The 26,818-nt window shown below is 41.0% G+C and overlaps 1 protein-coding gene across 1 annotated transcript in view; it reads left to right on the top strand.

Annotated features, from left to right (window-relative positions):
- Nucleotides 1-25,975: 25,975 nt before the first annotated feature.
- RNF150 (ring finger protein 150) overlaps nucleotides 25,976-26,818 on the top strand; it is a gene marked incomplete at both ends in the record, with an annotated part of 114,883 nt that continues 114,040 nt past the window's right edge. The window contains one exon of the mRNA XM_080343435.1: nucleotides 25,976-26,441. Coding sequence (XP_080199561.1) covers nucleotides 25,976-26,441 — 466 coding nt within the window. The remainder of the gene's footprint in view (nucleotides 26,442-26,818) is intronic.

Raw genomic sequence — 26,818 nt, 5'->3', positions numbered from 1 at the left:
GTGATTATTGTCTAGAAAACCTTTTGTGAAAATCATTGGATGGTGTGTCGTATAGACATTTAAATGAACGTAAATGCAAAGATCATAGAGCAGTTACATTCCCATGTATTTCACAGTCTTTTACCTAGGAAGGGTTTGATACATTGTTCATATAAATAAGTCTTAGGGTGCTGTTTTATTTCTTGTGTTCTTTGACCACCCATTCACTGAGGCGGGGCAGTTGTATTCCTTCACACTGTACTTTGTCGTGCACATCTTGCTGAAAGCTGGCTGCTAGTTATGGAATGGGATTTGGGCTTAATGAGAGAGGCAGGTATTCCCTTGCCACCACTGCTGTTCCAGGAAGACTTGTAACTTCTGTGAGGCCAGGGCTGTATCTCCCACAACAAATTGTTTGCTTGTCATGCTTTTCCTTCAAGATGTAATTTTCACACCAACTTAGTGGGACACACAGAAAATAGCATTATTGTCTAAGAGAAAAATTCATTTTGATCACTTAACTGGGCATGTATCCCTTGTAAGAAAGCATGTAGAGAAGTAATTTTTAACTATTTTCAGTAACCATGATGATATACTATTTAACTAACAACCTAAGTAGAAAATATGATATTTTGTAAGACCTTATAGCTTTTGTGTGTCATTCTCACTTTTCTTAGTCAAAGTCAATAATAATTAATATTGTTTTATTATGGTTGTGACCATTCTGATCTGGTTTAGGCAGCCATGAATGAAAGAACACAATGACAATAGATTATATACCATTGGGGAAAACTGCAAACAGAAAGTTTGAATGTATTTTAGAATAAATATCCTAGTCAGCTAATCTACTTTTGTGAATTAGTGGAGCTGCTGAAAAAAAGGACTTGTACATGATGATTTTCCTCTCATTTGAGTGGGCATTTTTACATAAAAACGAGTGAAAAAGAGGGGGAAAAATCTAGAAAAACAACAAGGAGATAGGCAGACACTAAGATTTTTTCTTAGTCTCACTTGAGCGCCTTTTAAGCAGTTGTTCTGTTTTATCTTGTGAAACTGGATCTACCTCGGTTGTATTCCAGAAACCACCCTCTAGATGGCAGGAGTTAGTCACTTCACTCATGAACAGCTAAATATGTTCAGAACCAGTCAAAGTGGCCTAGGGCTGTAATACAAGTGAATAAGGAGGAAAAAAAAAGAGATGAGAAAAGCCAATTTAGACCTTACAGAATTTCCGTTAGCAATACTGGACTACTCTCTGGGGAACTATTGCAGATTGTTGTTTCAAAGATACATGCAGAAAGTGGTGAGAGTCACCCTCATTTTTAAAGGTGTTTTCAATGACTTTTGTAAGAGAGGCCATAGAAGGGGACAGTATGTGTGTCTCTGAACTATCATCATTCCATGTTACCTGACAAAGAATCAGAACTGTCGTGTTTTTGCTTGATGGCCACTGTCCTGTTTAGATGAAAAACACGGCAAGACTCTGTGAGGGCCTCTACATTGCCTGACAAAGATATTTGTATGGTTGAGAGCTTGCATGACAGCACAAATACTGGTGGCTGTCTTAACCCTAAGTTGTGCTAGCCGCAAAGTAAAATGTATAAACTATTATATACGAGGCAATGACCGCACAGCCGTGCTGGTTGCTAGTTCCATGTTGAAGGCATGCCCTGCAGGATGCATTGTTTTTCACTCCTGTTTTACTCTGCTACACTGCCATGCATCTCATAAAGTTAGTTTCGCCTACACAAAGGGCCACAGAATGCTAACAAATCAGAATCCCTCCAAGATAAATTGCTGTCCGGGTGCAGAACAATGAAATGTTGGGCGATCTCTTTCCATCTCATTCCCTTTTTCATTCACCTTCTGGGCTCATGTGGCAGGGACTCCTGGTCAGATATACATTTTTAAGGCAGTTAATTAACAAACAGTTTAAATGGGAATAGTTCAGCAAGAAGAATTATTGGGAACAGTTGTCCGAGGGAAGGTTGGGGTTCTTTTTCCAGTGATAAAGCTGAGTAGTGCCATTGCAGCATGGTGTACCATCTCATGTGGACACAAACCATCTTCAAAATCATCCTTCTCACTCCTTCATCTGCTCATCTCTTAGAACTTCTTCCTTTCTAATGACGGCACATTTTGGGGAGGGACACATTTATTCCTAGGCTATTTGAGTGATAAAATAGGATTCCTGCCATCTCTCTACTATTGAAAATTATTGACATCAGAAAGAAAAATCAGGAAATGAAGTATGCATGCAGCCTTTATCAAAATGGCAATATTCTGGGAGAGATAGGACATTTCTGTGCAGTGACACTGGACTGTGCTGGATGACAATGAAACATTTTTACTGCCTTTTGCTGTAGTGCCTCAATCCCTTTAAAGATACAATGAAGTGTGTTAACCATCAACTTGAAATAACTACTGGTCTGAATTGTTGTAATTTACTTTTAATTTAATACACTGCTATTTCTTTTTCTCTAAATAACATGCTTGTTCTGATCTAATTAAGCCCCTATTACCTACCTACCTATTACTGTAATTATCTTCATTAATGCAATGTCTCCTCGCAGAATTCAATATGTTTGCCTCCCTGGGGGTTACATTGTAAAATAGGTGCAGTATATACCTTTCTAACTGACCTTTGAAATGGCATACATCAAATTTAATTTGCTTTTAAATCCTGGCCTTGCAGCAACTGACCTTAAAAGTCACGTCAATATTTGTTTGATGTAAGATAATTTTGTCTGTAGACATTTATCCTTTCTGATTTAACTATATGGAGAAAAGGGAAACAAATAAAAGAACTTGAGGCAAAAATCTTTACTGATGTCTAGTGAATTGGCACATTCAAATATGGTGTTTTAAAATGGGCCCTCTTGAATTGAGTGTTGGAAAGATCTTGTGTGTGTGTTTTCGTTTGCCTCTGCTATTGTAAGTGATACCTAAAATCATTAATCTTAGCCCTGCAAAATTATTTCCCAAGACATTTCTAAATGGTTATTCTGTCTGTTCAATGTTTAGAAAATGTTTCAGAAGGGAAAAAAAAAAAAAAAAAAAAAAGAGAGAGAGAAGAAGAAAAAGAGAATTTGCTGTTAATTGATTAGAATCCTGATTTGGGGAGCCCACTCGGTTGTCAGCTTCTTTATTAAAATCTATTAATCTTTCCTATGATATTCAGGCTGTGTATTTTCACACTTCTTCAATTACTTCAACAAAGAACTGAACATAAATTTATCATGGTAGTTTGTTAGGGTTTTGTTTTTGTTTGGGTTTGTTTGTTTGTTTGTGTTTTTTTGTGGTTTTGGGGGGTTTTTTAGTTGTTGGGTTTATTTGTTTTTTCAGATGAAAGAGATTCAGTAAAGCTAATATGGGGTTTTCTGTAACACATGTAATGTGGTATCATATGTTAATTAAGATTGCTGAGGTGAGGGAAGGGTGTGAGATGGATGTTACTCATTGTCTCAGGAAAGGGGTAAAGCATATTTCTTTGTGATGGAAAAATAACTTGTTGGCTCATAGCAACCTACTAGTATTTTTCCATTATGAGACTGTGATGTCAGAAATTATCTTATTTCTCTTCCATTTGACCCCATCAAAAGGCAGGCACATGATGATAAATTTGCTGCATGTGTGACACTAAGAGGCTTTTTGTGTGAAGAAGAGGGAAGTACCTTATAGAAATAAACAGAAGCACCTGTGTTGACAGAAATGGAAAAAGTAAGAGTAAAAATCAAGGTCAGACAGCAGATGACTTTCTTAAAAACTAATGGCAAGAATTTATCTTGCAGTGCTGGAGGCTTATCAGGTAGAAGTGACAGAGGAGAATGAAAATGTGAATGTTTTAATTGGTCACAGAATAGGAGATTAATTCACCTAACTTCAGCTGTGTAATGATGAGCTTGTGGATCTAAGCTTGTTGTCCAGGCTCGCCCTCATCAGCAGAGCGAGATGGGCACCTCAAGATGGTCAGCCATCTCTCAGGACAGGATGGTCACTTTTTTCAGACAGCTAAAGCCAGGTCCCTTGAAACCTGCCCAAGTGCCCACCAGCTGTCCATGCCAAAGAAAGGAAGGCTCTAGCATACACCATGTTTCCAGTGGAGCTAGGGAAGAGTTAGTGGTGTCGAAAAGGTCTCACAAGACATTACATAGAATACGTGGTACAGTTACTCACCTGAATTCATCCCTGATCTAAGATGGGGGCTGCACAGATACAGCCACACCACACAAGTTAAGAGATGTGTTACACCGGAGGATGCTAAAACAGAGAGGAAGGAGAAAGGGCGGCTGGAGTTCCTGTGGGCTTTCCACAAGTCCCCTTATAAGCTTGGACCAGTTAATACCTGTTTATCCTTGCTTGAGGTAAAGAATTCATACAGCCAGGTGGAAGGAAATTTTGCCAAAGTGATCAGGAAACTAAGCAGCCTGTTACATGGGCTGAAAAAAATGTGCTGTATCTGGCAAAATGAAAGGTCAGAATGGGGTAGGGTGGTTTTCCATCAGTGTGCCAAACACAGAAGGTGAGCAAAAAGTCCAATCTGGCATAAGAGCAAATGGGTATGAAACTTTCCACACGGTATGAAAGAGAACAACAGTGGGAGAGCATAAAGGTTCAGGGGCTGTAGTTGTGTGATGTATGAAGAGAGGAGAGATTGTTTAATCTGGAGAAGGGAAGGCTGAAAAGATCTAACTGCTGTCTTCAAGGACCTAAAGGGAATTTATAGAGAAAACAGAGACAGACTCTTCTCAAGGGCACACAGTGAAAGCATGAGAGGCAACAGTCACGAGCTGCAGCAAGGGGAATTATAACTGCAATTCAGAAAAAAAATTGTTCTGAGTGAGAGTGGTTAAGCAATGGAAAAGCTGTGCTGGAGCCTCATGCATTGACAACAAGAAACTCTTCTAATTTAGAATGGATGTTTATTAAAATAACACAATAAATTAGATTGGAAGTGACCTCTGGAGGTCACCTAGCAAAGTCTCCTGCTGAAAATTTCCACATCAAATAAGGTTGGCCAGGGCCTCATCTAGCTGAATCTTAAATGTTGCCAAGGGTGGAGATTGCATAACTGCTCCGGGCAACCTTTTCCCAGGCTTACCAGCTCTCTCGGCAAAGATGCTACACAGGAGGATCCTGTTGACTTCAAAGGCAGTTGGATTATGGCCTAGATGAGGCCATAATCTTTTTCTGTGCTAAAAAATTCAGGGTTTCAGCTGTTCCATGTTTTTTTTTCTCAGTTACTGAGCTGTGTGACATGTTCCTCTTTTGTGTCACTTCTTATCTAGATAGCAATTCTTCTCCTTTAATTATGGCTTTTACTTGTTCAGTAGAATTCAGTTGTAGAAATCTTATGCAAATACAAACTGAATGGTTTTCCTGTCTAATTTTAGCTCCATTTAGATTAGACTAATATCAGTGGTACTGAGAGCTGTCTGAACTAAATGCTGAAATTATTCAGCTCATGAAAGCTGAAGAGCAGATTGTTTGCTTTGCGGCATGCAACCTGAGTGGTTTAGCTGTTGGTTCAGAGGACCGAAAGAGAATTTTGGCATCACCTATTCACTTCTCTGATATTGCAGGACCTCTCTCTTCTCACCTCTTTCACAAACTCAAGCTCTCATCTTATTTGCCCTCACCATGTTTTTGAAAAGCTTTATGGAGAAAGAACAGAATTACACACAGTGTTTATAATAGCATCATGCAGCAATTCATTACATACTGAACTTCATATTGTAGATTATATCATAGCAGTATTATAAAATAAAATGTCTGAAGGCGAGTAATCAAGTGTTGAATCATATGCTTATGGCACTGTGAATAACAAGACTTGGAACCATTTCTAGCCACGGATATCAGTCCTCACTATTCTGATTGATTTAGAAACCCCATTTGGTTAATGTTCCTCTGCTGTTAGTTGATATTCTGGCAATAGTTTCTATTCATTGTCACTCATATTTTATTTGTTAGATTTCATTTATAGTACTAAGGTGTAATAACAGTTCTGTTCCTTCTCAAATACCTGTACATTTAGAGTTATTGAAGTGTCACTATAAATAGGCATGTGCTTACAATGTTCACTAAGCTCCTTATTTTTATTTATTGTGGGGTAATGTATCTCAGCTAGAGCGTATCAACAGATGATGTATCGTGAAGTACATTTTCATTTTATAATAAGTGTTCCAAGTGTGGTGGTGTTAAAAAGCTGAGCAAAAGCATTTTTGACGGAGTATAAGAGGGAGTTGAAGAGTTTGTTTCAATGATTTTATTATATTTATGTATTATTTAAAACTCTGGTGGAAAACTACAGCACTGGTGTACCTAAGGTAAAAGTGCAAAAGAAGGACAAGAAAAAAGCAGTTTCTGAGAACAGCATCCTGGCCTGGTATCTGGTTTCTTTACTAATTTTTGCCCAGTTCCAGTTCTTTTCGAGAAGATGGAATTCCCTCTGACTCATTGTAGATGGGCAGTCTCTGCTTTGAGTGCATGTCTGAAGGGTCACTGGACATACCATCAGAGTGTTTGAGGAGTTACTTGGTTGTTTTATTGTATTTCTTGCTGCTGTCATGCATTGGGCAGTCTGATGCCATCCACAGCTAGGATGTGGCTACGTGCTTTATATGAAGTTACATATTTGTCTACAAGGAATAGGGCCCTGAGGCTATGAATTTGCTACTTGCATGAGGATAAGTGAAGTTAGATAGCAGTATCTTTTGGTCACTGCCATCTTCTCTTGGTCTGATCCACTCTGAGCTTGAAGACCTTCCAGGCTTCCTACAAAAGCCAGTTATGTAACAGATTTGGGCTGGAAGATGGATGAGAAGACCCTGGCAGTAACTATGTTTCCAGAGCGTTTTATATCTTTACCCAGCTGAAAAGAGAATGTTACTTCCAGTTGTTTTTTTTTCAGGTGGCTGTTTGGTGGAGTTTATTTGCATAGTGTTATTTTTGTCACTGGTCAGTTAATTTTAAATCTAATTAGGTTCAGAGAGCTCAGGCCTTTTAAATAAGCATGCTTTTTTTCCCCAGTTAAATCCAGCTAAATCAGCCTACAATGAATTGGAGCACTGTCCTAGAAAGGAAAGACTTCACAGCCTATAGCAAGTCCCCTGAGCCACCTCAGCTCCTTGATTGTCATATTATGCTTGTTTAATGTAAAATTTCCATATAAAACAAAACAAAATAAAACACAAAAAGCGGAACAGCAGCTCTTTGGCGTTAAGATATTCAAATGTGAAGGTAGTGAAAATGAGATTTCCTTTCATAAGTGCATTAGCGACCTTAGGGGAACCCTCAGCAGGGAAATGCCAGAGTGGTGAGAACAGGCTCAGCTCAGAGAAGGAGGTGGATGAGCATGTTTGGCAGCGTGGGCTGGAGTCATTGGGGAGTTTTGTTTTCAGCTTCAAGGGAGAGGAGGCCCTTGTGGGAGCCTGCGAGGGTTTCTAAAATAAGTGCTCTGGGCCAGTCTGTCACTGTGCATGTTACCAAGCGCGTCTGGGCAGGAGTGTGTCAGTGTGTGAGTTACTGAGGACTGCTATGCATAAGTGAGCACGTCATTTCGTGAGTCACTGAGGATTTCTATGCATGAGTGACTGTTTCTGTGCTCAAATATGAATAAATAACATGCAGAGCCTCCAGTCATTCTAAAAAGGTTTAATCAAGGCTATCAAATAACTGGATTGTCAAAAAACATAGCTTGCTGCATTTATTCATGAGGTTTCAGGGACTAAAGTAAATTCAGCATCCCAGAAGCTTCTTCCATGTCTTTTTCAAGTTCCCAGGAAGATCAAAGACGGACCCCTAGTTAAGATCCTTAAAAATGCACAACAAAAATGGGAACACTTGTGTGAAAGGTAGAAGTGATGCGCTTAGAGTCATGTCTATGTATCCCCTACTGTGGGACACTCTAAAGCTCAACAAGCATCTCCACAGTCACTGGTGGATCTGTCTATCTTCGCACAGGATCAGGCATTGACTGTAATGTTCATCCTTGGTGGGTTGGCAACTGGAGGTACTTGGCGATGAGGAGAGTACATGTCAAATGTGAGTGACAGCCTGCAAATACTTATTGAAGGTACAGAGAGAATGCAAGGGAGAGAATTTCAGAGCTCACTTGCTGAGCATATGTTAACATTACAGTTAGCAATTACATTACATTACCTAGTTGTGTTTTCACATAGGCCTACCAAGTCTGGCATTTTCAATGAGACACTCACCCAGTCTGCCCCTGCATCCCACTGTCCCTGCTGTCATCCTGGCCTTGCCTTGTACCCACATTACGCTGGATTCCAGAGGCACATTTGTGTCACAACCTCTCCCACTTACAGGTCTGTCATTTCATCTTAATGTATCGGATGCCATCACTCCCACCCCCATGGTGCGGCACAAATGAAGTTAAATGAGGTGAGTAGGTAGTTCTCTAGATTAATATAAAGAAATTCCAGGAATGAATAAAAAATGAAGAATTAAGGCACCTGAAGGCTATCCACAGAAGTCAAGTTAGGCAGGAATGAATGGCTCAAAGATTTATGCAGTAATCTTCAAATAGGAGTTATCACGGTATCTGCAGAATCAGCAGAACCAGTTAGGTCCTGTGGCAGGGCGAGAGCCAGAGTGCCCAGCACCACTGCAGCACTTGCAAGCTACAAACAGGCCTGAGCATTTAGTCCAACCAGGCTATCCCCTAGGAGAGTGTGCTGGCTCTGCTCTGTCACAGCCCTGTCCCACGGAGGGCTCTCACAAAGGGAAGAAGAGCTCTGAAGTCACCCTCTGCTCCCAGGGAAACTTCTGCACAGGTGCTTCTGTGGTATGCTTGGGGCAGGCTGAGCCCTGAGTTAATGGACCTCTGCTATGAACTTTCCAGAGCTTTTCTAAAAAGACTGGGCATCATGAAGTGAGTCAGTATGAGATTGATCCCACGAAGGCAAGATGCAGGTTTTGAAGCAATACTTGTTAGAGAATGGTGTTGGTTTTCATAACTGGCTACCCACAAGCAGAGAGTCTCTGTGCCATGCATCTCTTAAAAAGCACTGGGAGGGAGTCCTGAGAGAAGATTAAAGAAGTGATTCATTCTTTCAGTAACCCAATCTGCCATTACATCAGACTTCCTTGGATCCAACTTCAACAGTTGCTCTTTAGTCTGCTGCTGATCTCATCCAAATGTTTGGGTAGCTGTCAGATGGCATTGTTTGCATCTGAGGTGAAGCTGATGTGGAGTTTGGAGTGGTTTTCTTATTGCTGTTATTTTATCCTTGCAATGTAGCAATGTACACTAGAGGCTTGCAGAGAACATGGTGTGACACAGCCCATCTAAGAACAAAGCTGGAACCAAAATGCTAAAATAAAAGCAGTTATTGAAAGCTAGTCAAATATTATCTGCAGAGAGTTTGTTGCCCTATCTCTGTTGTGCAGTTGTATCTCTTGTGGAGCAGTTGCAGCTAATAAATAGAGTGCGGGAATACTACAGACATCCTTAGAGGAAAAGGATGCAGAGATAAATGAAGATAAACATGAAATACAATTATCCAGCTTGGAAATGGGTAGCCACACAACTTTTATTGCCTTTACTTTGGGGAATTTTGCAGAAACAGACCTTCCACTTTCATTCTCTGATGGAAGATGACACCTCCCATAGCCTAATACACATTAGCAGCCCTCAAAAGCCTGTGTTCATTATCAACTGAAAGAGAACATCCCTGCTGCCTGCTCAATCACTGACTGACAGGGCTGCAAGGTTTTCCCCAGCTGAGGCTTGTTGGCAGTTGACTGATGAGCAGAACCTCTTGGCCAGCTGCCAGGTAACCCCAGGGGTACCTCCACTGTGACTGGGGGGTTCTGCTCTGACAGGGCGGGCAATAAAGGTCTCCTGGCTGCACAGCAGCTGGAGCTTTTGGTGGCTATGCTGTGTCTGTTGATCCCCATCCTGGCTCTGTCCTGAGCTTGTGGGACTTGGCTGTTATCTCAGCTTGTTTCTGGCCATGGGTTCTTGGCCATATAACCTTGCTCCAGTCCTTGGCCCTAACAGGTAGGCAAGATTGGTTGTGCATCCTAAGGCTGGCACTTCGATCCCCTCTCAGCCCACATCTTTGTAGGGCTGTAGTGGTAAATCTCTGGTCCCTTGTTGGTCTGCACGCCTAGTCCTTTTTCTGTATTTTCATCTCCTAGCTGTGCTTGCCTTTCCTGTTGCAGCTTTTCATGCCTTTCATGCTGATTTCAGACCTGATCCCTGCAACCTGGGGGAAAAGTAAAATTGTGGTTCTTCTTAGAAATTCAAATTGCTAAATAACTTGTATTATTATTATTTAACAGATGGGACTTCCAACCATTCTCTTTGCAATGGCTTCATGAACCCATCTGAGTAACACATAGCTGATGTAGCAGGTACAGCACTCAAAGCAGAGGCAACAGCCTAAACCGATAGTATGTGGCAGCAAGCTGGAGTACAATAAGGCCATATGTGGCATCTCTGTGCTGGCCATGTCGTGTAACAGAGAGAAAACATATGGCAGGAGAAGGGTGGTGTTATAGTGGCATAGAAACATGGTTTCTTAAAGTGGCACTAGCTAAGCCAGGGTATGGTGTAGTCTCTGTAGCACCCCTCTCCCTTGTCACTTGGGATTCTTTGCCACCTCCCCTGGTGTAGTTATGCCTGTAAAACTTGATAATGCAGGGAAAGCTTGTGTGGCTTCAATATATAAGGAGACAGAAAGCATAGCTGGGTTTATGTAGCCATCTGCAGGAAATCACAGACAGAACGGATGAGAAAAAATGCAGCAAAGGACTAGTAGGTACAGCTACAAGAAAGGCAGTCACTTTGGGAAATGTTCGGGCTCAAATCAGTAGATATTTGGGGTCAAATGCTGATGGTGGATTGAAGCCGTGAGCAGAGAAATTTGCAGGGAGAGGGTTCCCTTAAACATAGAAGGAATCAAGATTTTGTATAGGATTTGTGAATAAAAAGGAGTTAAAACTGTCATCATTCTTTTTTTTTTCCCCATTTCATGAAATGTGCAGGAGATATTGAACTTCAAACTACCTAAAAGGGTCTGGATTCACTACTGGTTGCAGAGCCGTGCTGGAAATAACCTGGCTAGATTATTTCCTGGCTAGGAAATAACCAATATAGCAAAGTAATGGAAGTTAACATACTTTTGTAACACCTGGGCATTAATTAACAGAATTTCTGTATATATGCATCATATGATTTAGCAGACAGTGTTCATTTGATGGAAGGTGAAAGATACAAAATCTTACATTAAACCACTCATATTTAGTGTAAGAATTAATATAACTCTTTCTGTGTAAAATACATTGCAGTTTTCAATGGAAAGGCAAAAAAGATGTAGACCCATTGGAGTTGGTTTTGTTGCACTACAGGAAGTAGCTATGATAAATTAAGAAATCTTAGATTATGTATTTTTTTATCACATTTTTATCACTCTTCATTTAACATAAAATTTATTTTGTAAGGTCTAGTAATCTAGTTAGAGTATTCAGATTCATTACTATGATTCATATAGTGCAAAAGAAATAACCAGTTCCATGTGAGGAGAAAGTAATCTGTTTGATAGTGCTAGTCGGTATATTACAGCTTTCAAATGTAAGCCACAATACTGTGCTTTTCTCATACATTAATTGTATACAATTATGCAGAATATTCAACATGTTTTCTCTGTACTGCAAGTTGAATGGGCATCAGCAGTACATTTATTTTACCAACATAGTTCCTTTTCAACTTGAATCTCTATTTCTCTAATGTTAGTTAACAGCAATGCTGGTTAGAAAAAGTGAGATGAGGACAGTCATGGACAAAATATGAAATTAATATTAGTCACAGAATTCTTTATTTAAAAGCAATTTTAAAGTACAATGACAAATATACTCTATAGCTAGAAAATTTGCATGTTGTAATATACCCATGAAATTAATGAATTGATTTTCTTTCCTTTTGCAGTATCTGCCCTACAAGCTTTTAGTATTTCAATAAATCGTAGCTGCTTCTGAGAATAGCCTGACACTGGTGCTAATTGAATGGTACTGGATTGTTAGCTTTGATCTGTGATGAGGTTTCCATGGTGATATCACCAGATGAGACTATGGCCACTGCAACAATTTCTTTGTGCTGATGTGATTCTGAACTGCCTACCTAGCTGAGGATGAAATCCCAGCTCTGCTGAAAATCCAGGGGAGTTTGCTGTTGGTTCCAGTGAATTTAATATTGTCTCTGCCATGACTGGATTTGGAAACGTGCTCTGCAATCATACAGGCCCCAAATGAAGACAGTCTGTAGTCAAGATAATACTTTTATTTTAAATTGTTTACTGTGTTGCTCAAAACCAGATGGAATTTGCTGACGTGCAAACCCATTCCCAGAGTGACCGTGTCTCCACATTAAATTGTGCAAACCATCTTCTTCATCACTTAAACCCTTAAACTGTGCTTATTTGATTTCAGTGCATTAGGAGCACTTAGAATGGAGGGATCATAAACATACAGAAAAGAGCTTACAGCTGGATACAGATGAGCTTATGAGAAAGACTGGGAAAGACTAAGGTAAGGAGAATTGGCAGTGATAAGAGCAAACCGGTTGCCTGACTACGTTGGGTTTGATATTTTGCCACTTGAATAATTGACACGGATTTCGAGGAGACTTTTGAAGGAAGACAGGGTGATTTGCTCTTCTGTGCGAAGCAGGTGGACAAAACCGTGGCAGCGCTTTTTGGGAAGTGAGTGGGCAGCAGGGACTGGCAGCATGGGCAGCAGGGGCTGGCATCATGGGCAGAAGGATGGCGAGGTGGGTGAGGATGCATCAGGGGCAAACCCAAGAGAGATTGCGATGCCTCTCGAGGTGAAGCTGGTAGCAAATATTCTGTGTGACCAGGAAGGAAGAGCTGGTAGAGGAATATAGGGAAACAAGGGAAAAGGCAAAGATAAGATGATCTTCTTTGAACAGTGCTCTGAATTGGCAAGATAGCATTTGCCAGGACAAGACAAAAGGAAGTTTCTATAAATACATGAGACTGGTGAAGCTCCTGTAAGAACATGAGATGTGTTTCTAGATAAGAATTTTTAGGTGCAAGTGTGGTTAAGAAAGTATAATTTTCAAGAGATTATGTGGGGGAAAAAAAAAAAGGCAAGTTTTAGGTGTAAGAAAATCTCTGGAAGGCTCTGAGTATTAAACAGTTTTCAAACTTTTCTACTTCCTAATGCTAGTGAGATTAAAAAGAAGAAAAAAAAAAAAAAAAAAAGAGAAGTAGAGAGAAGCATTTCCATGATATTTCAACTGTTTTTTAAAGTTAAGAATGGGACAAGGGACAGAGTTGATTGTAGAAGGTCAAAAGGTCACTTAAGGAAGGACGTGAACTATAATTTTACCATCCATTCTTTTGGACTAATAAGCTGTTTCTCCTAGCAAGAAGAATAACCAAAATAATATCTTCTTCTTTTATCCTCGTGTTAAAGTTGAACTATGAGTATGTGGAAATGATCAAAAAAAGAAATTTAAGGAAAGTGAGAAAAGATGTATTCAGGATAAAGGTACCTGTTTTAAGAAATTGCCGTGAATTTATTGCAGAAACTTCTTTTCCTTTTTAAATGGAGAAGACAAAATCTCCGTTGTGCTAGTTTTATATTCTTTAACTCGTCTAAATAGTGAGTAAATCCAATACGTCTAAGAGACCAGCATCTTTTTCACTAGACTGCAGAGAAACTGTTTTCATGGAGCAATCATGACCTCTTGTGGTCATCTGGTAAACCTTTAATTTTGTCCCATGTAAAAGGGCGCTTGAATTTTTATTAAACTCGGGAGAGTCACAATATTGCCCGCGACAGTAATGATTCCCATCCAAGTCCTCTATTTAAATAGGGAATAGGAGCTTACTGTCAGAGAGTATGGTTTTGCCTTTTTGCTACAATTTCACTCACATTGAGGTTGATGTTCTAAACTGAGATGGGATTAAAAAAAAAAAAAAAAAGAAAAAAAAAAGTGAAACAGAAAAGCAAATAAACTTTGTGTAATTGAAGCCTTTTAGGTAAATATTCATATCAGTCTAAATGTGTGTGACCCAAAAGTAGCACTATGTTAGTATACAGGAAAGCACTATATTTTTACTGTTTATGCTGACTGAAGCAGAGACAAAACATTCTACATCAGCTCATGAAAAATTTGTTTCTAAAATTACTTCCTTATAAATAATCTGATTTACATTCACATTGTTAGTGGTTTTAATGATACTTCATGCTCGGAATGTTCCATTTAATCTTGTAAAAAGCTTGTATTATTTAAGTTGAAATTGTTTATATTCAGCCATCGTCTGAAAATTAAAAATCTTTCGACTGACTTGAAACACGGTTTAAACCATCAGTGTGTTTGAGGGAGAAAACTATCTCTCTTTTGTATGGCATCAAAACCCTTGCTAGACTTTCTTTCTGCCTCTGCTAGATAGTGCAGTAAGCCGTGAATGTGTAAATAGCTCTTGGTGGCTGTGTACAGAACTAAAGCATGCCAGTTTTCTTTTGTTATGTTTTTCCAATATTAATGTAAAATTTGTAGCTTGAAGACTGGGAAGTCAATATAAAAATTTTCTCGTCTGAATGTGCCGGTGAAGGAGCGCATCTAAACTTCTCGATAACCTTGGGGAGAAAGACTCAATAGAATTAATTACCACAGGATGTCACTGTGACTGAGAGTATCGGAAAGCTCAGAGACTGAACTGTTAGGTATTTCAGAGTGCATCTTTCTGGTGGTTGATGCTAGCACGAAGCAAAGATACTGTGCTTCAAAGCTTAAGGTAGTCATTTCTGGAAGGCAATATAATATGAGCTGGAGGCAATGCTGAGAGGACAGACCACCTCGCATCAGCTTATCATAGGGCTTTTTGTACATTCCAATGTGTTTCCTTGTTTTGACCATTCAGAAGTGGGATGCCAATTCATATAGATTGTATGTCCGCTGAAATACATCCATCTCCAAGGTTCTGTGAATAAATCATTAGGCTGAACATCATTAAAAATAGATCGCCAGAATAAAACACTTTTCTTTTTGCACAAATCACTCTGATATGCATGAAAACAGCACAAATATTTCCTAAATCGTGTGGAAATGTTGCTACTATTTTTGGATTGCAGCACGTAAAGTACAGGTTATGTTTATTTTCCACCTACCCCAGTTTCTGTATCTCTATGGTTAGTGGTCACGGTGTTGTCCAGGACTAATTGGTGTCCACAGGATATCAGAAGGTCTGTGATAAACCCAAATTTAGAAACCACCACACATGAACATTACTACACAGTCAAGCAGGTATGAAGTGGTGCCTACATGCAAGCATTGTCGTGGTCTGCTCCTAACCTCTGTCAGAACCAGGCACCGGCCCATTGTCTCCACTCTCGGGTGGCCAAAACAGACATAGGACACAAATGATGGGTTTTCTTCTTTGGGATTGGTTTTCTTCTTCCCAGGAGTCAATAGCTCTCCCATTCTGAAAGGCAGAGAAATGTTGCACTGTGGCTACTGCTTGTAAGCTTCCAGCTTGCTTCCAAATACTGCAAGGTATTTGACCAAGGTTGGTCAAATTTCTGGGGTCAGGTAAAGTGCTAAACACATAGGAGCAGCCTAAACTAACTTATATGAGCAGTCGGTTCCTTGGGGGGATGACCCCAGCCACAGATTAACTCTGAGGATGTCTATCAAGGGCTTCCTTGTACTAAGGGATCAGCTAGTGACCAGGTACCACAGAATTGCCCTAAAAGTTTTAAATACAGAGGGAATGGAGCATTTTCGTTTTGTTGCACTTTTTCTTCTATTTGGAACTAGAGAAGAAAGATACAGATGTTTCCTGCTCAAAGACAGGACACTCATCCAAGAGACCTTTCAGCCAAAATAATCACTGTTCCTAGAAGATAATAATAATAAATAGGAATTTTTGAAAAAGCAGAACATTGGCAGGAAACTCTCAAGTATAGCTATCTGTAAAACTTGCACACACATCACTGATCATATGATTTTTCATTACTCTTAAGAGCGCAAAGCAATGTTTCTCAGTCATGTCCTTCCTTCCCCTTGCCCCTGCAGCACGGTGGTGAGGAGTGCCTGTGAGGCTTCTCCTGCATCAAGGTGGAGAGAAACTCTCTATTTGCTTTCTCCCAACGCTTTGAAGTTCCTAACAGACTAAAGGGTTGAGGACTTCCTGACAAGTCATTTCAGCCTCTTGTCTTCCAAAAGCTTGCCCTAAAAGCTGATTTTATGAAAGGTGGGCTGTGGAAGGCTTAATATTTGATAAATTGGATAAAATATTTTTCTTAGATCTCTCTGGGCTGTTTGGAAGCAAGCAGGCATTTGGGGAGAAAACTTCTTGTTGGCTTATATTTGTCCAAACAGGTAGTTACATTCAGTGACTAAACAAAGCACTCTATTTAGGACTAAAGTATTCAAGGTAAAGAAAACAGAACAAGGCCGTGCTATGCCTAGAGAAAAGAACCTTAGTTCTTTTCTAAATTCATTTATATATACTTCTTGTCATCTATAAAACGAGTGGAGCAGCCTTATCACCTATTGAAACATTTTGCTAGTTTTTATTGTCAGTTTGGATAGTGAGAGGAAAATTAGTTATAGTGCAAGTAACTTCTGTCTATGTTCACCGGTAGTTTAGGAGTCAACTAATGAATTTCTACAACCTTACTTTGAAGATCAAAAATTAGTTTGTGAAGTTTGAAGAGTGTAATGGGATATAAACACTATATAATTCCCTGAAATGCTAACAAGTTGATTTTTTTAATGACTCATAAAACACGGACCTAGGAATGATATATGATATTAAAAACAATATTAACAGTTTAAATGTTAATAACATCATTAGCATTGTAGGAAATCAGAATAGGTGATCATAATGGACCGTCTTACAGGACTCCTAATTAGTCTTTGCAATCTATAACAAAAACAAACAAACCCATACTGACTCTAGAAAAGCCTCCTCTTCTCCCAAGACGATGTTATAATGAACCATTATGTTGACTTGTATGTCAACAAAACCTTTAGTCTGTTCATCAAAAGAAGCTTTTAGACGATATATTCACTAAGACATATGCCAAATAAAGGTGCAATGCAATAAAAGGATTTGAGCAATTTGAGTTTAACTCTGTCAGACAAACAATGTTATTGCAAACTGTTCTGTTCAATTCTATATAGCAGAAAAAGCTCACATCTGAGATTAGAAATAGGACTTGATGAGCAAACTTCCTTGAATGACTTTTTTGCTAAAAGTACTTATAAATCATTCATCAGTTCTTACCCTGCAAGGATAATTTCTCTGTAATTCTAATTGTAGTGATAAACAGTTTATAAATGTATGAGATAAGAGGACACAATACAAAGGATAAGGCTATTATCTAAACTCTAAATGCAGTGTCTGAAGTATTTAAATGATGAATTTGGAAGACTCAGTTTTTACAGACTAGCCTTATAGGAAGACAGAAATCTAACGCAGAAAGAGGATGAGCACTGATAATAGCCTCAAATTAATAAAACCCATCTGAGCTCTATCCAATTCTTAAATGACATCAAAATTTTCCATTAATTCTATGTTTGAAGTCTTCATAGGCTATAGTCTAACTTGCAGACCAGGTAACAAATAGCCTTCCACTGTATTTAAAGAAAGATCCAATGAAGGAAATTTAAAAAAATGAGACAGCAAAATCCAAGGCTCTTATCTTTTTCTTGTGCTTGGCATTCCTAGGATTCAATGCAACTTCTGTTCAAACCAGTGGTAGAAATGCTGTCTGAAGTGGAATTTTAATATCTACATAAGAAAATACTTCCTTTGAGCAGTAGCACTGCTTCTAAGAATGTGTTCAGTCACAGATCTAAGCAGCAAACAAACTTTAATAGCATATGCAGGAACACCATAAAATATCCTTAACGTGACACAGCTACACAGCATTTTGGCCATAACCTGTAAAAATGAATGTCCGAGTGTACTGAACTTATAAAACAGTCTATGACAGCACCATCTGGTGTCTTTCAATAATACTATTTATGCTATTTTGGGGGGAGGGAAAGGAAAGAAATATCCCATCAACTTTTAAAGCTAAGTATGGATATTGACAAAGGGCGTTTCCTTGGTTGTCTAGTCCAAACCTTGCTATTGCATGCACTCATTTAATAATTCCTTCACATCAGTTTATCATGTCTTCTTTAATTCAAATTAGGTAATTAGAAAATGTCACAGTTCTGTTAATCAAAAGCTTTCCTTCGTTTTTTGTGTATTCATTTAAGTATGATCAACTTGCAATCTTTTTAAGTGCCAAATCCTAAACTGCTATTTTCAGCCTTTCTGATATATAATAAGGAGCGATCATGTCCCCTTCAGCCTTTCCCTTATTGCCAAGCTTTTATGTTTTTCACAAGTAATTCTTCATTCCCTCACTCTCTTAGCTGCCCATTTTTGTATCTTCTACAAGTGCAGTTCCTCTCACACAGAACTCCAGCTGGACTTTCTTGAGGCCTCGTATGAGACGATTTGTGTCCTCCTCATCACTGCTGATGCATTGTAAGGCCACATTTGAAGTGGGGGGGAGGTTAATGGAATCATTGTGACATCGACATCTCATGAACCAGTATCCCAACCAATGAACTTCCAGTTAAGAGCAGAAATATGTATTTTTAGTCTGTAAATTTATGACCTGGCATCATGTACTATTGAATTTCATCACATCTCTCAGTCAGATCAATAAGGTTATCCTGGATTCTATATGTGCCTTTCTATTGCGAATGGCACCTTACTTTATGTCATCAATGAATTTCCCATTTTGTTTAGATGCACCATGGTCATTAATGATCAAATTAACTATGATCAGTCCCAGGAATCTGTTTTCAACAGAACATGTTCCCATTTTCCATTTAGCCAAGTGTCTGTTTTTGCTGCCTGTGTGGCACTGTATAAATGCTCTACTGAAGCTCAGCAGCAAGGTGTATTAGTATGGGAAAATGCCCAGTTAATTCAGGTATATGCTTCCTGTCTCTAAAGCACGACTGGGAATCTCTGTGTATGTCTGATTTCTGCCATATAAACATTCCCACCATTATCCTGTGTATATTTGTTTTTCGTTAGTACATTCAGAGGCTTATCGATGGAAGTCTTGACAAACATTAGCATCTCAGTGTTACTGAGTACACTCAGCTTTTGATCTAAGTGTGATAGGTTTATGGAAGTGTGATACCATAAAGGAAATATCCCTTGTAAGCACCATCTCCTAACCATAGCTGTGTGCATGTAGCTTGTCTCCTCTCACACACCTACTTTGCTGGCAATTAATAGCTTCATGGTGGAAGAATTTTAGGGGACTCCTTTCAAAAGCTGAGCCACTGGAAAATCTGTTGTTGTGACTATGTCATTCAACTTGTGTAGTCTTGGTGAGGTGAATATTGCATTTTACAGCTCTGCACCCTGTTCTTCTGATGATTGCTTAAGGAGCAAGATGCAGGATATCTGTTGAGCAAGAAACTTTGTCCGTGCAAAGACTACCTCCTCTGTAGCACAGTCACCGATATGTTTTGACCAGAATAGCGTGAAGCAGGATTCTGTCACTAATTTGAAAACTGCAGTAATATTTAATGTATGCTGTCCACAGCAGACAGTGTGTTTTTCAGCAGAAGGACTTAACTCTGTATTTCTTTTAGGCATTAGAGAATGGCATGTAGCTGTCAACCTCTACTTCCAAGATTTATCATTATACCACAGAAGTTATGAGCCACCTAACTAGAACTTAGCATGACTCTCTTCATTCCAGATCACACGAACTTTCAGCGTGAGGCACAGATGATCTCTAATCACACATTTCTATGCAGCTTCTGCAGCAAGTTCAACTCTTTACACACTCTTGGCTAATACATTTCCAATTTGTCTGATTTTTTTGAAAGTATCTCTATTATAAGTTACAGCTTCTTTTAGGTTCTTCACAATATTTCCCTTGGAAGATTATTATAACAGCAGGAACTGGCACCATTTTGGAGTGTGAGTTCTTGTGTGTTAAGAAATTCTGCCATAGAAGGACTGCATTTTGCTCGTGTGTGTGTCAGCACCAGAGCAGCTAGCACAGATACAGAGGTACAAATTTGAGCCTTATCCCACACTTAAGCTAAAGGCTGTCTCCAGTCAGTCTGTCTGACTGTTCAAGAAAGAAGATGAAGGTACCTGGATCTGATGCTAATCACAGTAGTTCCCTCCCTTCCCTCCATGCTGTAGGCTGTGGAAGGTGGTAAGCTTAATAGCAGTAGTTTGTTAGGTCCTGAAAAACCTTGGATATATTTGGTTACACATGCTCTGCCTTAGGAGGAGACAGGTAGAAAAGGAGCAGTAAGTAAGGTGAGCACTTGTAGTGGAGTCACTGGTGTACTGCAGGAGAAACCACATGGTTGGACAGGGGGAAGTGCTGGGGATGGATTTTGTTGGTTCACTTTTTCTCCAAGTAAGGGGTTTAAGTAACTCCCTTTATAGGAAAGCAATGAAAAGAACGTAGTAACAGGAGAATACAAACTTTTTTATATTTTTATGTCACAAAGAAAAAGCCAATATTTTGACTGAGGGCTTAGTAAGCCTCTATGTGAGATTAATGAGAAAAGTGGAAAAATCTGGAAGTTTAAGGGAGCTGGGTGAGCCATTACAGAAGAGAAAGAAATTGCAGAAAGGAGATATGTTTCTTTCAAATGCTCTTTATTTTTAAGAAGCTATAATAGAAGAAGGAACAGGCAGAAGGATATTCATCATCAGCAATCTCCTGTGTTCTTGTAGTTTGCAAAAAAAATCCCTGTACCAAAAGCAGACACTAAACAAATATGATAAGACATGGTGATTTTTGTGTCTGGGACACAGGGAGCACCATCTCACTATGAAAACTTAATAAGGATCTGAAAACATATTAGGGATCAAACAAGATAAAAGTCCTTTCAACTCTTTCAATAATTTTAAATGAAAATGTCATTTTCCCTATAAATTCTATTGAACCTTTCCTATAACTCCAGTGAGGAGTTTATCTTGTCTGGAACATGTGGGTTTTTTTTTCTGGAACTTCACTCTGAAGATTTCTTTGGAGCATTAGAGCATTATCAAGAATATTAAATTGGCCTAAGTGAATGAAACCAGAACCACAGCAGCAGCTATAGTAATTCAAACAATGTTCCAGAAGAATGAAGTAGTATTCCCATCTAAGGCAGGATACTATAATAAAGTTACAGGCAATATAGCTATTAGCATATGAATAAGAAGACGGATGGAGTATTAGAAATGTCAGTTAAGTCAAGAAAAGATGTATTGCTCAATTAACTCTGTAAATGAACAAACTTGCTCATTTTTTTTTAACTCAAAGCACAGTATTGACAGCAAATGGGTGAGGTGATAGTATTGCTTTGTCATTTGTGTGGTCTCCCGGTGTTAACATCTCTTCTGTTCTTTTCCAGCTGTAAACAAGAATCAATTTCAGTCTCATAGCTAGGGAAGGAAATAGAACTCAGCACCTGCAGAGAGATAGTATTTCAGCCAACTTTTCCTGCTGTCCATCAGCATCAAGAAGCCCTCAGGCAGCACTGGAGCTAACTCCAACCCCAGATCTCTCCCAGCCTTCACCTGCTGGCGTTCCACCCCTGTGGGGACTCATCACTCTCAGTGCAGAGGGAACTGAGCTGCCAACCTCAAAGCTCCCAAGAGCAGAGAGATGGGGTTTCTCACCTACCATGTGATGTGTATATTCCACAGGTTTGTTTTTGCCTGTGTCCAGCTCAACACTGGATCACTGACCTCTGAATGCATCCAGATCCTATATACAGTGTAAGGCATCAAGTTTGCACGGTCTGAATTGCTTGCTGGAGGCTCTTTCCGTTAAGGGAGCCACGTGCCTAATGTAGGCTTTCTCAACACCCTGCAATGCCATCTTCAGTATTATTCTGGATTAAGATTCCTAGCTTCCAGGTAAATGCCTACTTCAGCAGAATTTAGGCAGCCTAGTCTTCAAGAGCCTACCTCTAGAACCTGTTGCCATTTTACCTCTTGGCAATGATTGTCCCAACAGGCTGAGATAGATGTCTGCAAAATACTGTGGGATTCCATGACAGAGGGGCTTAGCAACCTGGAAGAGATTCCTCACCTTTAATCGAAGCAATTTCTATCCATTCTCTTTGAGATGGTTTGAAATTTTGGGTACAAACATCAAATCCAGCACTATCTAAGCATAACCAGTTACCATTTAAACAGAAAGAGGGTATAAACTAATGATTTTTACCTTGTGAAAGGGCAATATCTAACAAAGTATTGTGGCACATATTAGAGGCAGTCATGTAGCGAATACCTAAATCCAGCTTCTGAGTTTCTGTATATCCAGAATCTGGAGTTGGAGTTCCCCACATGCCACTTCTACTTGTGGAATGAATGTGTGACCATATTCCACGGATTCAAGTTTGAATATGATGGTCTTGTAACCTTCTACAAAGTATAAAAGCAGAGTGTTTTTCACTGTAATCCAGGCAAGGTGATTTGTGAACATGCTGGACGAGTGCCTTTCTGCTTCTGTGGAGGCTGGAGTGGGATGAAAGTCACAGGGTTTGGGCTGTTTTGAATGAGAGAGAATAGTCTGGGGTAAGGTGGTGGCAAACATCTTGCTGGCCTGAGAGGAGACATATTATGGCTGCTTGGATGTTCATTGAAAGTATGGTGGGTAACAGAATGGAGCTCTGGGGAGCCTGGCAAAGGGAGAGCCTTGGATGTCCCTATCTACAGGAACAAAAAATACGGGAAGAACTACCATCAACCATTATACCAAACTGGGTGGTTTTAAGTCAAAGCACAAACCTAGTTAATTGTAGTTCAGCTTTCAGTAACAAAAGTAGTAAAATATCCTGTTGTTTTTATTCAGCAGTGCTTTTAAGGTGAGAAGAAATCTCTAGATTATAAATTAATTGTGAAGCGTTACATATCTTCCACTTTAATAAAACGTGATTTCCAGTCATATTTTTATTGTTTGTCTTTCACTTCCCAGGACAGTCTCACTTCTGAATTTTCTCCAATGGACAATCACTGTTTAACAGCTACTTTTTATCTAAGTTGCATTGTCAAATTGAAATTTTGGTTCTTGTTATGCCTTTAGCCACTAGCTTGAACAGTCTGCTAGTACCTGCTGTTACATCCCTGTACTTACACAATGTAATCATATCGCCTCTTTTCTTGAAAAGCTGAATAGATCAGGTACCTGAAGTCTCTCCCCAGAGGGGAATTACTTCAAATTATTTTAAGGGTTCCTTTCTTAACCTTCTCCAGTGTTTCAATACCCCTTTTAAAATGCAGATACCAAAACTGGACAGCTTCCAGTATCTATTTCTCTGATGCTTCATGCAGAGAGAAAATTGCTTCCCCACTCCTACTTGTTACTCCTCTGGAATACCTGAAGGGTAGCTCCATCCTCTTTAGGTCCCTTTCCCCTAGGAGTACAGCACAATTCCTCCCTACTCTGACCCCCAAACCCTCCCCTGTGTGCAGAATAAACCACGAACTCCTCAGTTCTGCTGCGGAGTGGCCAGCAGTTTTGATCACCTGGAGTCGTATTTTTGCATTGAGCTTATTAAAATATGTTCTGTTTTGACTAAGTTTATCTTGTCTAGTCCCTAATAGGTTACACATGCAATGAGAATGTTGTGTATCACTGCATGACATACCTTTCAAAAACCTGTTACAGCCACGGCTCTGTACCTGATCATTTCCTCGCAAAAACATGAATCATGTTTTTTTGGTGGGCCACTTCCCATAAAAAGAAAGTTTAGCCATACATTGGATTTTTTTTCTCTTGTGTTTGTTTTTTTGTTTGTTTGTGGGGTTGGTTTTTTGTTTTGGTTTTGTTTGGGTTTTTTGGGGAGTTGTTTTGTTTTGGGTTTTGTTGTTGTTGTTTGGATGGTTCTTGTTGTTGGTTGGTTGGTTGAGGTTTTTTTTGGCGTTAGTTAACGTTAGGCTAACCAGCCTGTAACAACCTGGTCACCATAATTAGTTTTTCTGGATCTTATCAGGAAACTGAACACTCAGTCTTTCAAGATTTTCCTGTTATGCCAAGATTTACTTGAAGTAGTCTCAGAGAGCTGGTTATTCTCTCCACCCTCCTGCTCAGTCTTTTGGGATTCATGTGAGCCATTTTTCCAGGTCTGCTTGTTTTAATATGTTCTTCATATGCTGCTTAATCTCTTTTTTATGAGTCAATAATCTGGCAAACACATCCTCCCATTCTTTCCAAATATAAACCTGAAATATTTATTGATTATTTACGCCTTTTCTGCCTTCTATTCTAATAATGCTTCTTACTTTTGCAAATATACAAATGCTTTATTGCCCATAGCCCTTCCAGGCATGTATTTTCCCTTTATGGCTTTTGCTTCCCTTATGACATCTCAACACTTTCTAATTAATGTTGATTGCCATCTGCTTTCATTCCTCAATGTTACTTCTACATGGGATTTTTTTTTCTTAGTTGCTGACTTCACTTCTCCAGGAATGGGCTTTCAAGGAAAGTTGTTCTCTTGCTCGATGGCAGATTTTTGTCAACCTACCATATTTGCCTGTAAACCTCTCAATTTTATTCCCTTGTTCACCTGTACATTTTTCTCCCAAATTCACTTTTTTCAACTTTGGGAAATTAGCTTTTTCAAAGCAGCATTTGCATGCGTGTAAAGTACAGTTAATGTTGTCATCTGATTATTTACATCAATGGCAGCTGTGAATGTAGACTGGAAACAGGCAAATATTGATGCTAGCGAGATACGTGGGCATCTCATCTAAATGGAAGGGCATGGTATTTCTAGCAGCAGATTTTAATAACAAGCAGGATAAAACAGGCAATATATATTCATTTTGTGAAATGTTCTGTTATTGAACACAGTTATGGAAAAGCAGATTTTTGCTACTCACTTGCACTAGGATAGACGGTTGCATTTTGACCCTATTGGTGTGAAAGGCTTTTAAGTCTTGGCCAAAACTGTCTTTGGGTGTTCTATATGTTAAAAATCCCCAAATCTGGGCTTTCATTGAGTCAAAATTGGACTATTCTTGAGTGTTTCAAGAGAGCTGCTTTGTCAGTTTCAGAGGTTTCACTTCTATGTTGGTTTTGTCCCTGTCAGTTGCATATCCCGTTTTGGTAAATGCATGTGCCAGCCTCATTCAGAGCTGTAGAGTAAGAAATGCCTTCGGTTTGTCTTTTAAAACCTGCACGCAGAGGTAAATAACTTTTAAAAATACACAAGCGATGATCCCTCTAAGCTCCGTGGCAGAATTAGATTGCAACGTTCACGTTTGCCATTTTCTTAACCTACACTGCAGCAGCCCGGAAAGGAGAAAATAAATAATGATGATAATAAAAGAATCGCGGATAAAACAACCAGTTGAAGGTGTGACCGACTAATTGTGCGCAGCCTGCCGGACCCGGCGCCTCTCCCTTGGCCTCGGCCCCAACCCCCGTGGCGGGGCCGGGGGGCCCCGGCGGCTCCCACGCTGCCGCTCCGCTGCCGGCAGGTGTCGCTGCCGCGCCGCCGCTGCCCCGCCCGGCGGCCCCGCCGCCCCGCACCCCGGGAGCGCAGCCCCTCCGCGGGGCCAGGGCCGGGGCGGGCGCGGCGCCCGGCGTGTGTGTGCGTGTGGAAACCCCCCCTCCACTGCGCCTTCCCGGCCGGGCTGCCAGCAGCGGGGGAGGCAGCTGTGCGGCGCAGGGCGAGGGAGGGGGGAGAGGGGCAGGAGGAAGCAAGGCGGCGGGGGAGGGAGGGCGGAGACGGGGCCAGCCCGAGGAAATCAAACGGCCCCGGCATGAATTAGGCGACAGGCTGCAGAGAGGGGAGGGCCCCCCTCCCCCTTCCCTTCCCCGCACGGCGGCCGGCGGGAGCAGCGCCGCCCCGCACGGAGCCGGCTGCTCCGGGCGCGCCACACGCACAGGCGCGGCGCAGACGGGCGGGGGCGGGCGGGCCGGCCGGGGTGGGGGGGCCCGGCAGATGAAGATGGCAATGTCTGTAATCCAAGCGTGCCGCAGCCTGGCTCTCTCAACATGGCTGCTGTCCTTTTGTTTCGTGCATCTGCTGTGCCTGGACTTCACCGTGGCCGAGAAGGAGGAGTGGTACACGGCCTTCGTCAATATCACCTACGCCGACCCGGCGGCCGGCAGCGCCGAGCTCCGCAGCGAGAAGAGCGAGTGCGGGCGCTACGGCGAGCAGTCGCCCAAACAGGACGCCCGCGGGCAGGTGGCCCTCTCTGTCTCGCCCACAGACCGCTACGCCTGCGACCCCAGCACCCGCTTCAACACCCCGGCGCCAGGCAAGAGCTGGGTGGCCCTTATCCCGCGGGGCAACTGCACCTACAAGGACAAGATCCGCCACGCCGCTGCCCAGAACGCCTCTGCTGTGGTCATCTACAACGTGGGCTCCAGCAACGCCAATGAGACCATCACCATGCCCCACGCAGGTGAGCCTCAGCACCCTGCCTGTGCTCTGTGGGCACGCTCTGAGGTCTGCGCTGGGCAAGTGGACGGACCCAGTTTTCCCATGTGTGGTAACCTGCTTTGCTGCCTCGCGTCCTTGGGATGGGAGCCGGTGGGGGGAAGATGTCTTTGCACCTCTTGTCAGGGACTGGGGTGGGCTGCGGGCCTCGCTGGGTGATGGGTGCCCATCCCAGTGGCCTTGAAGCACCTCTCCATGCTGCCATGGCAAGGGATGGACATGCTGCCAGCAGTGATGCACGCTGGTGCTCCAGGGGTGAAAAGTTTGGGAGATGTAAAGTTTGGGTCTAGACGGAGAAATGGATGGGACTCTGAGTCCACTGTGGGACACTGATGTTTGGTG

This window comes from Nesoenas mayeri (genome assembly GCF_963082525.1).
Source record: "Nesoenas mayeri genome assembly, chromosome: 4".
NCBI classification, from domain to species: Eukaryota; Metazoa; Chordata; class Aves; order Columbiformes; family Columbidae; genus Nesoenas; species Nesoenas mayeri.
The sequence above is the reverse complement of the archived record's forward strand: the minus strand, read 5'-3'. Positions and strand labels throughout refer to the sequence as shown.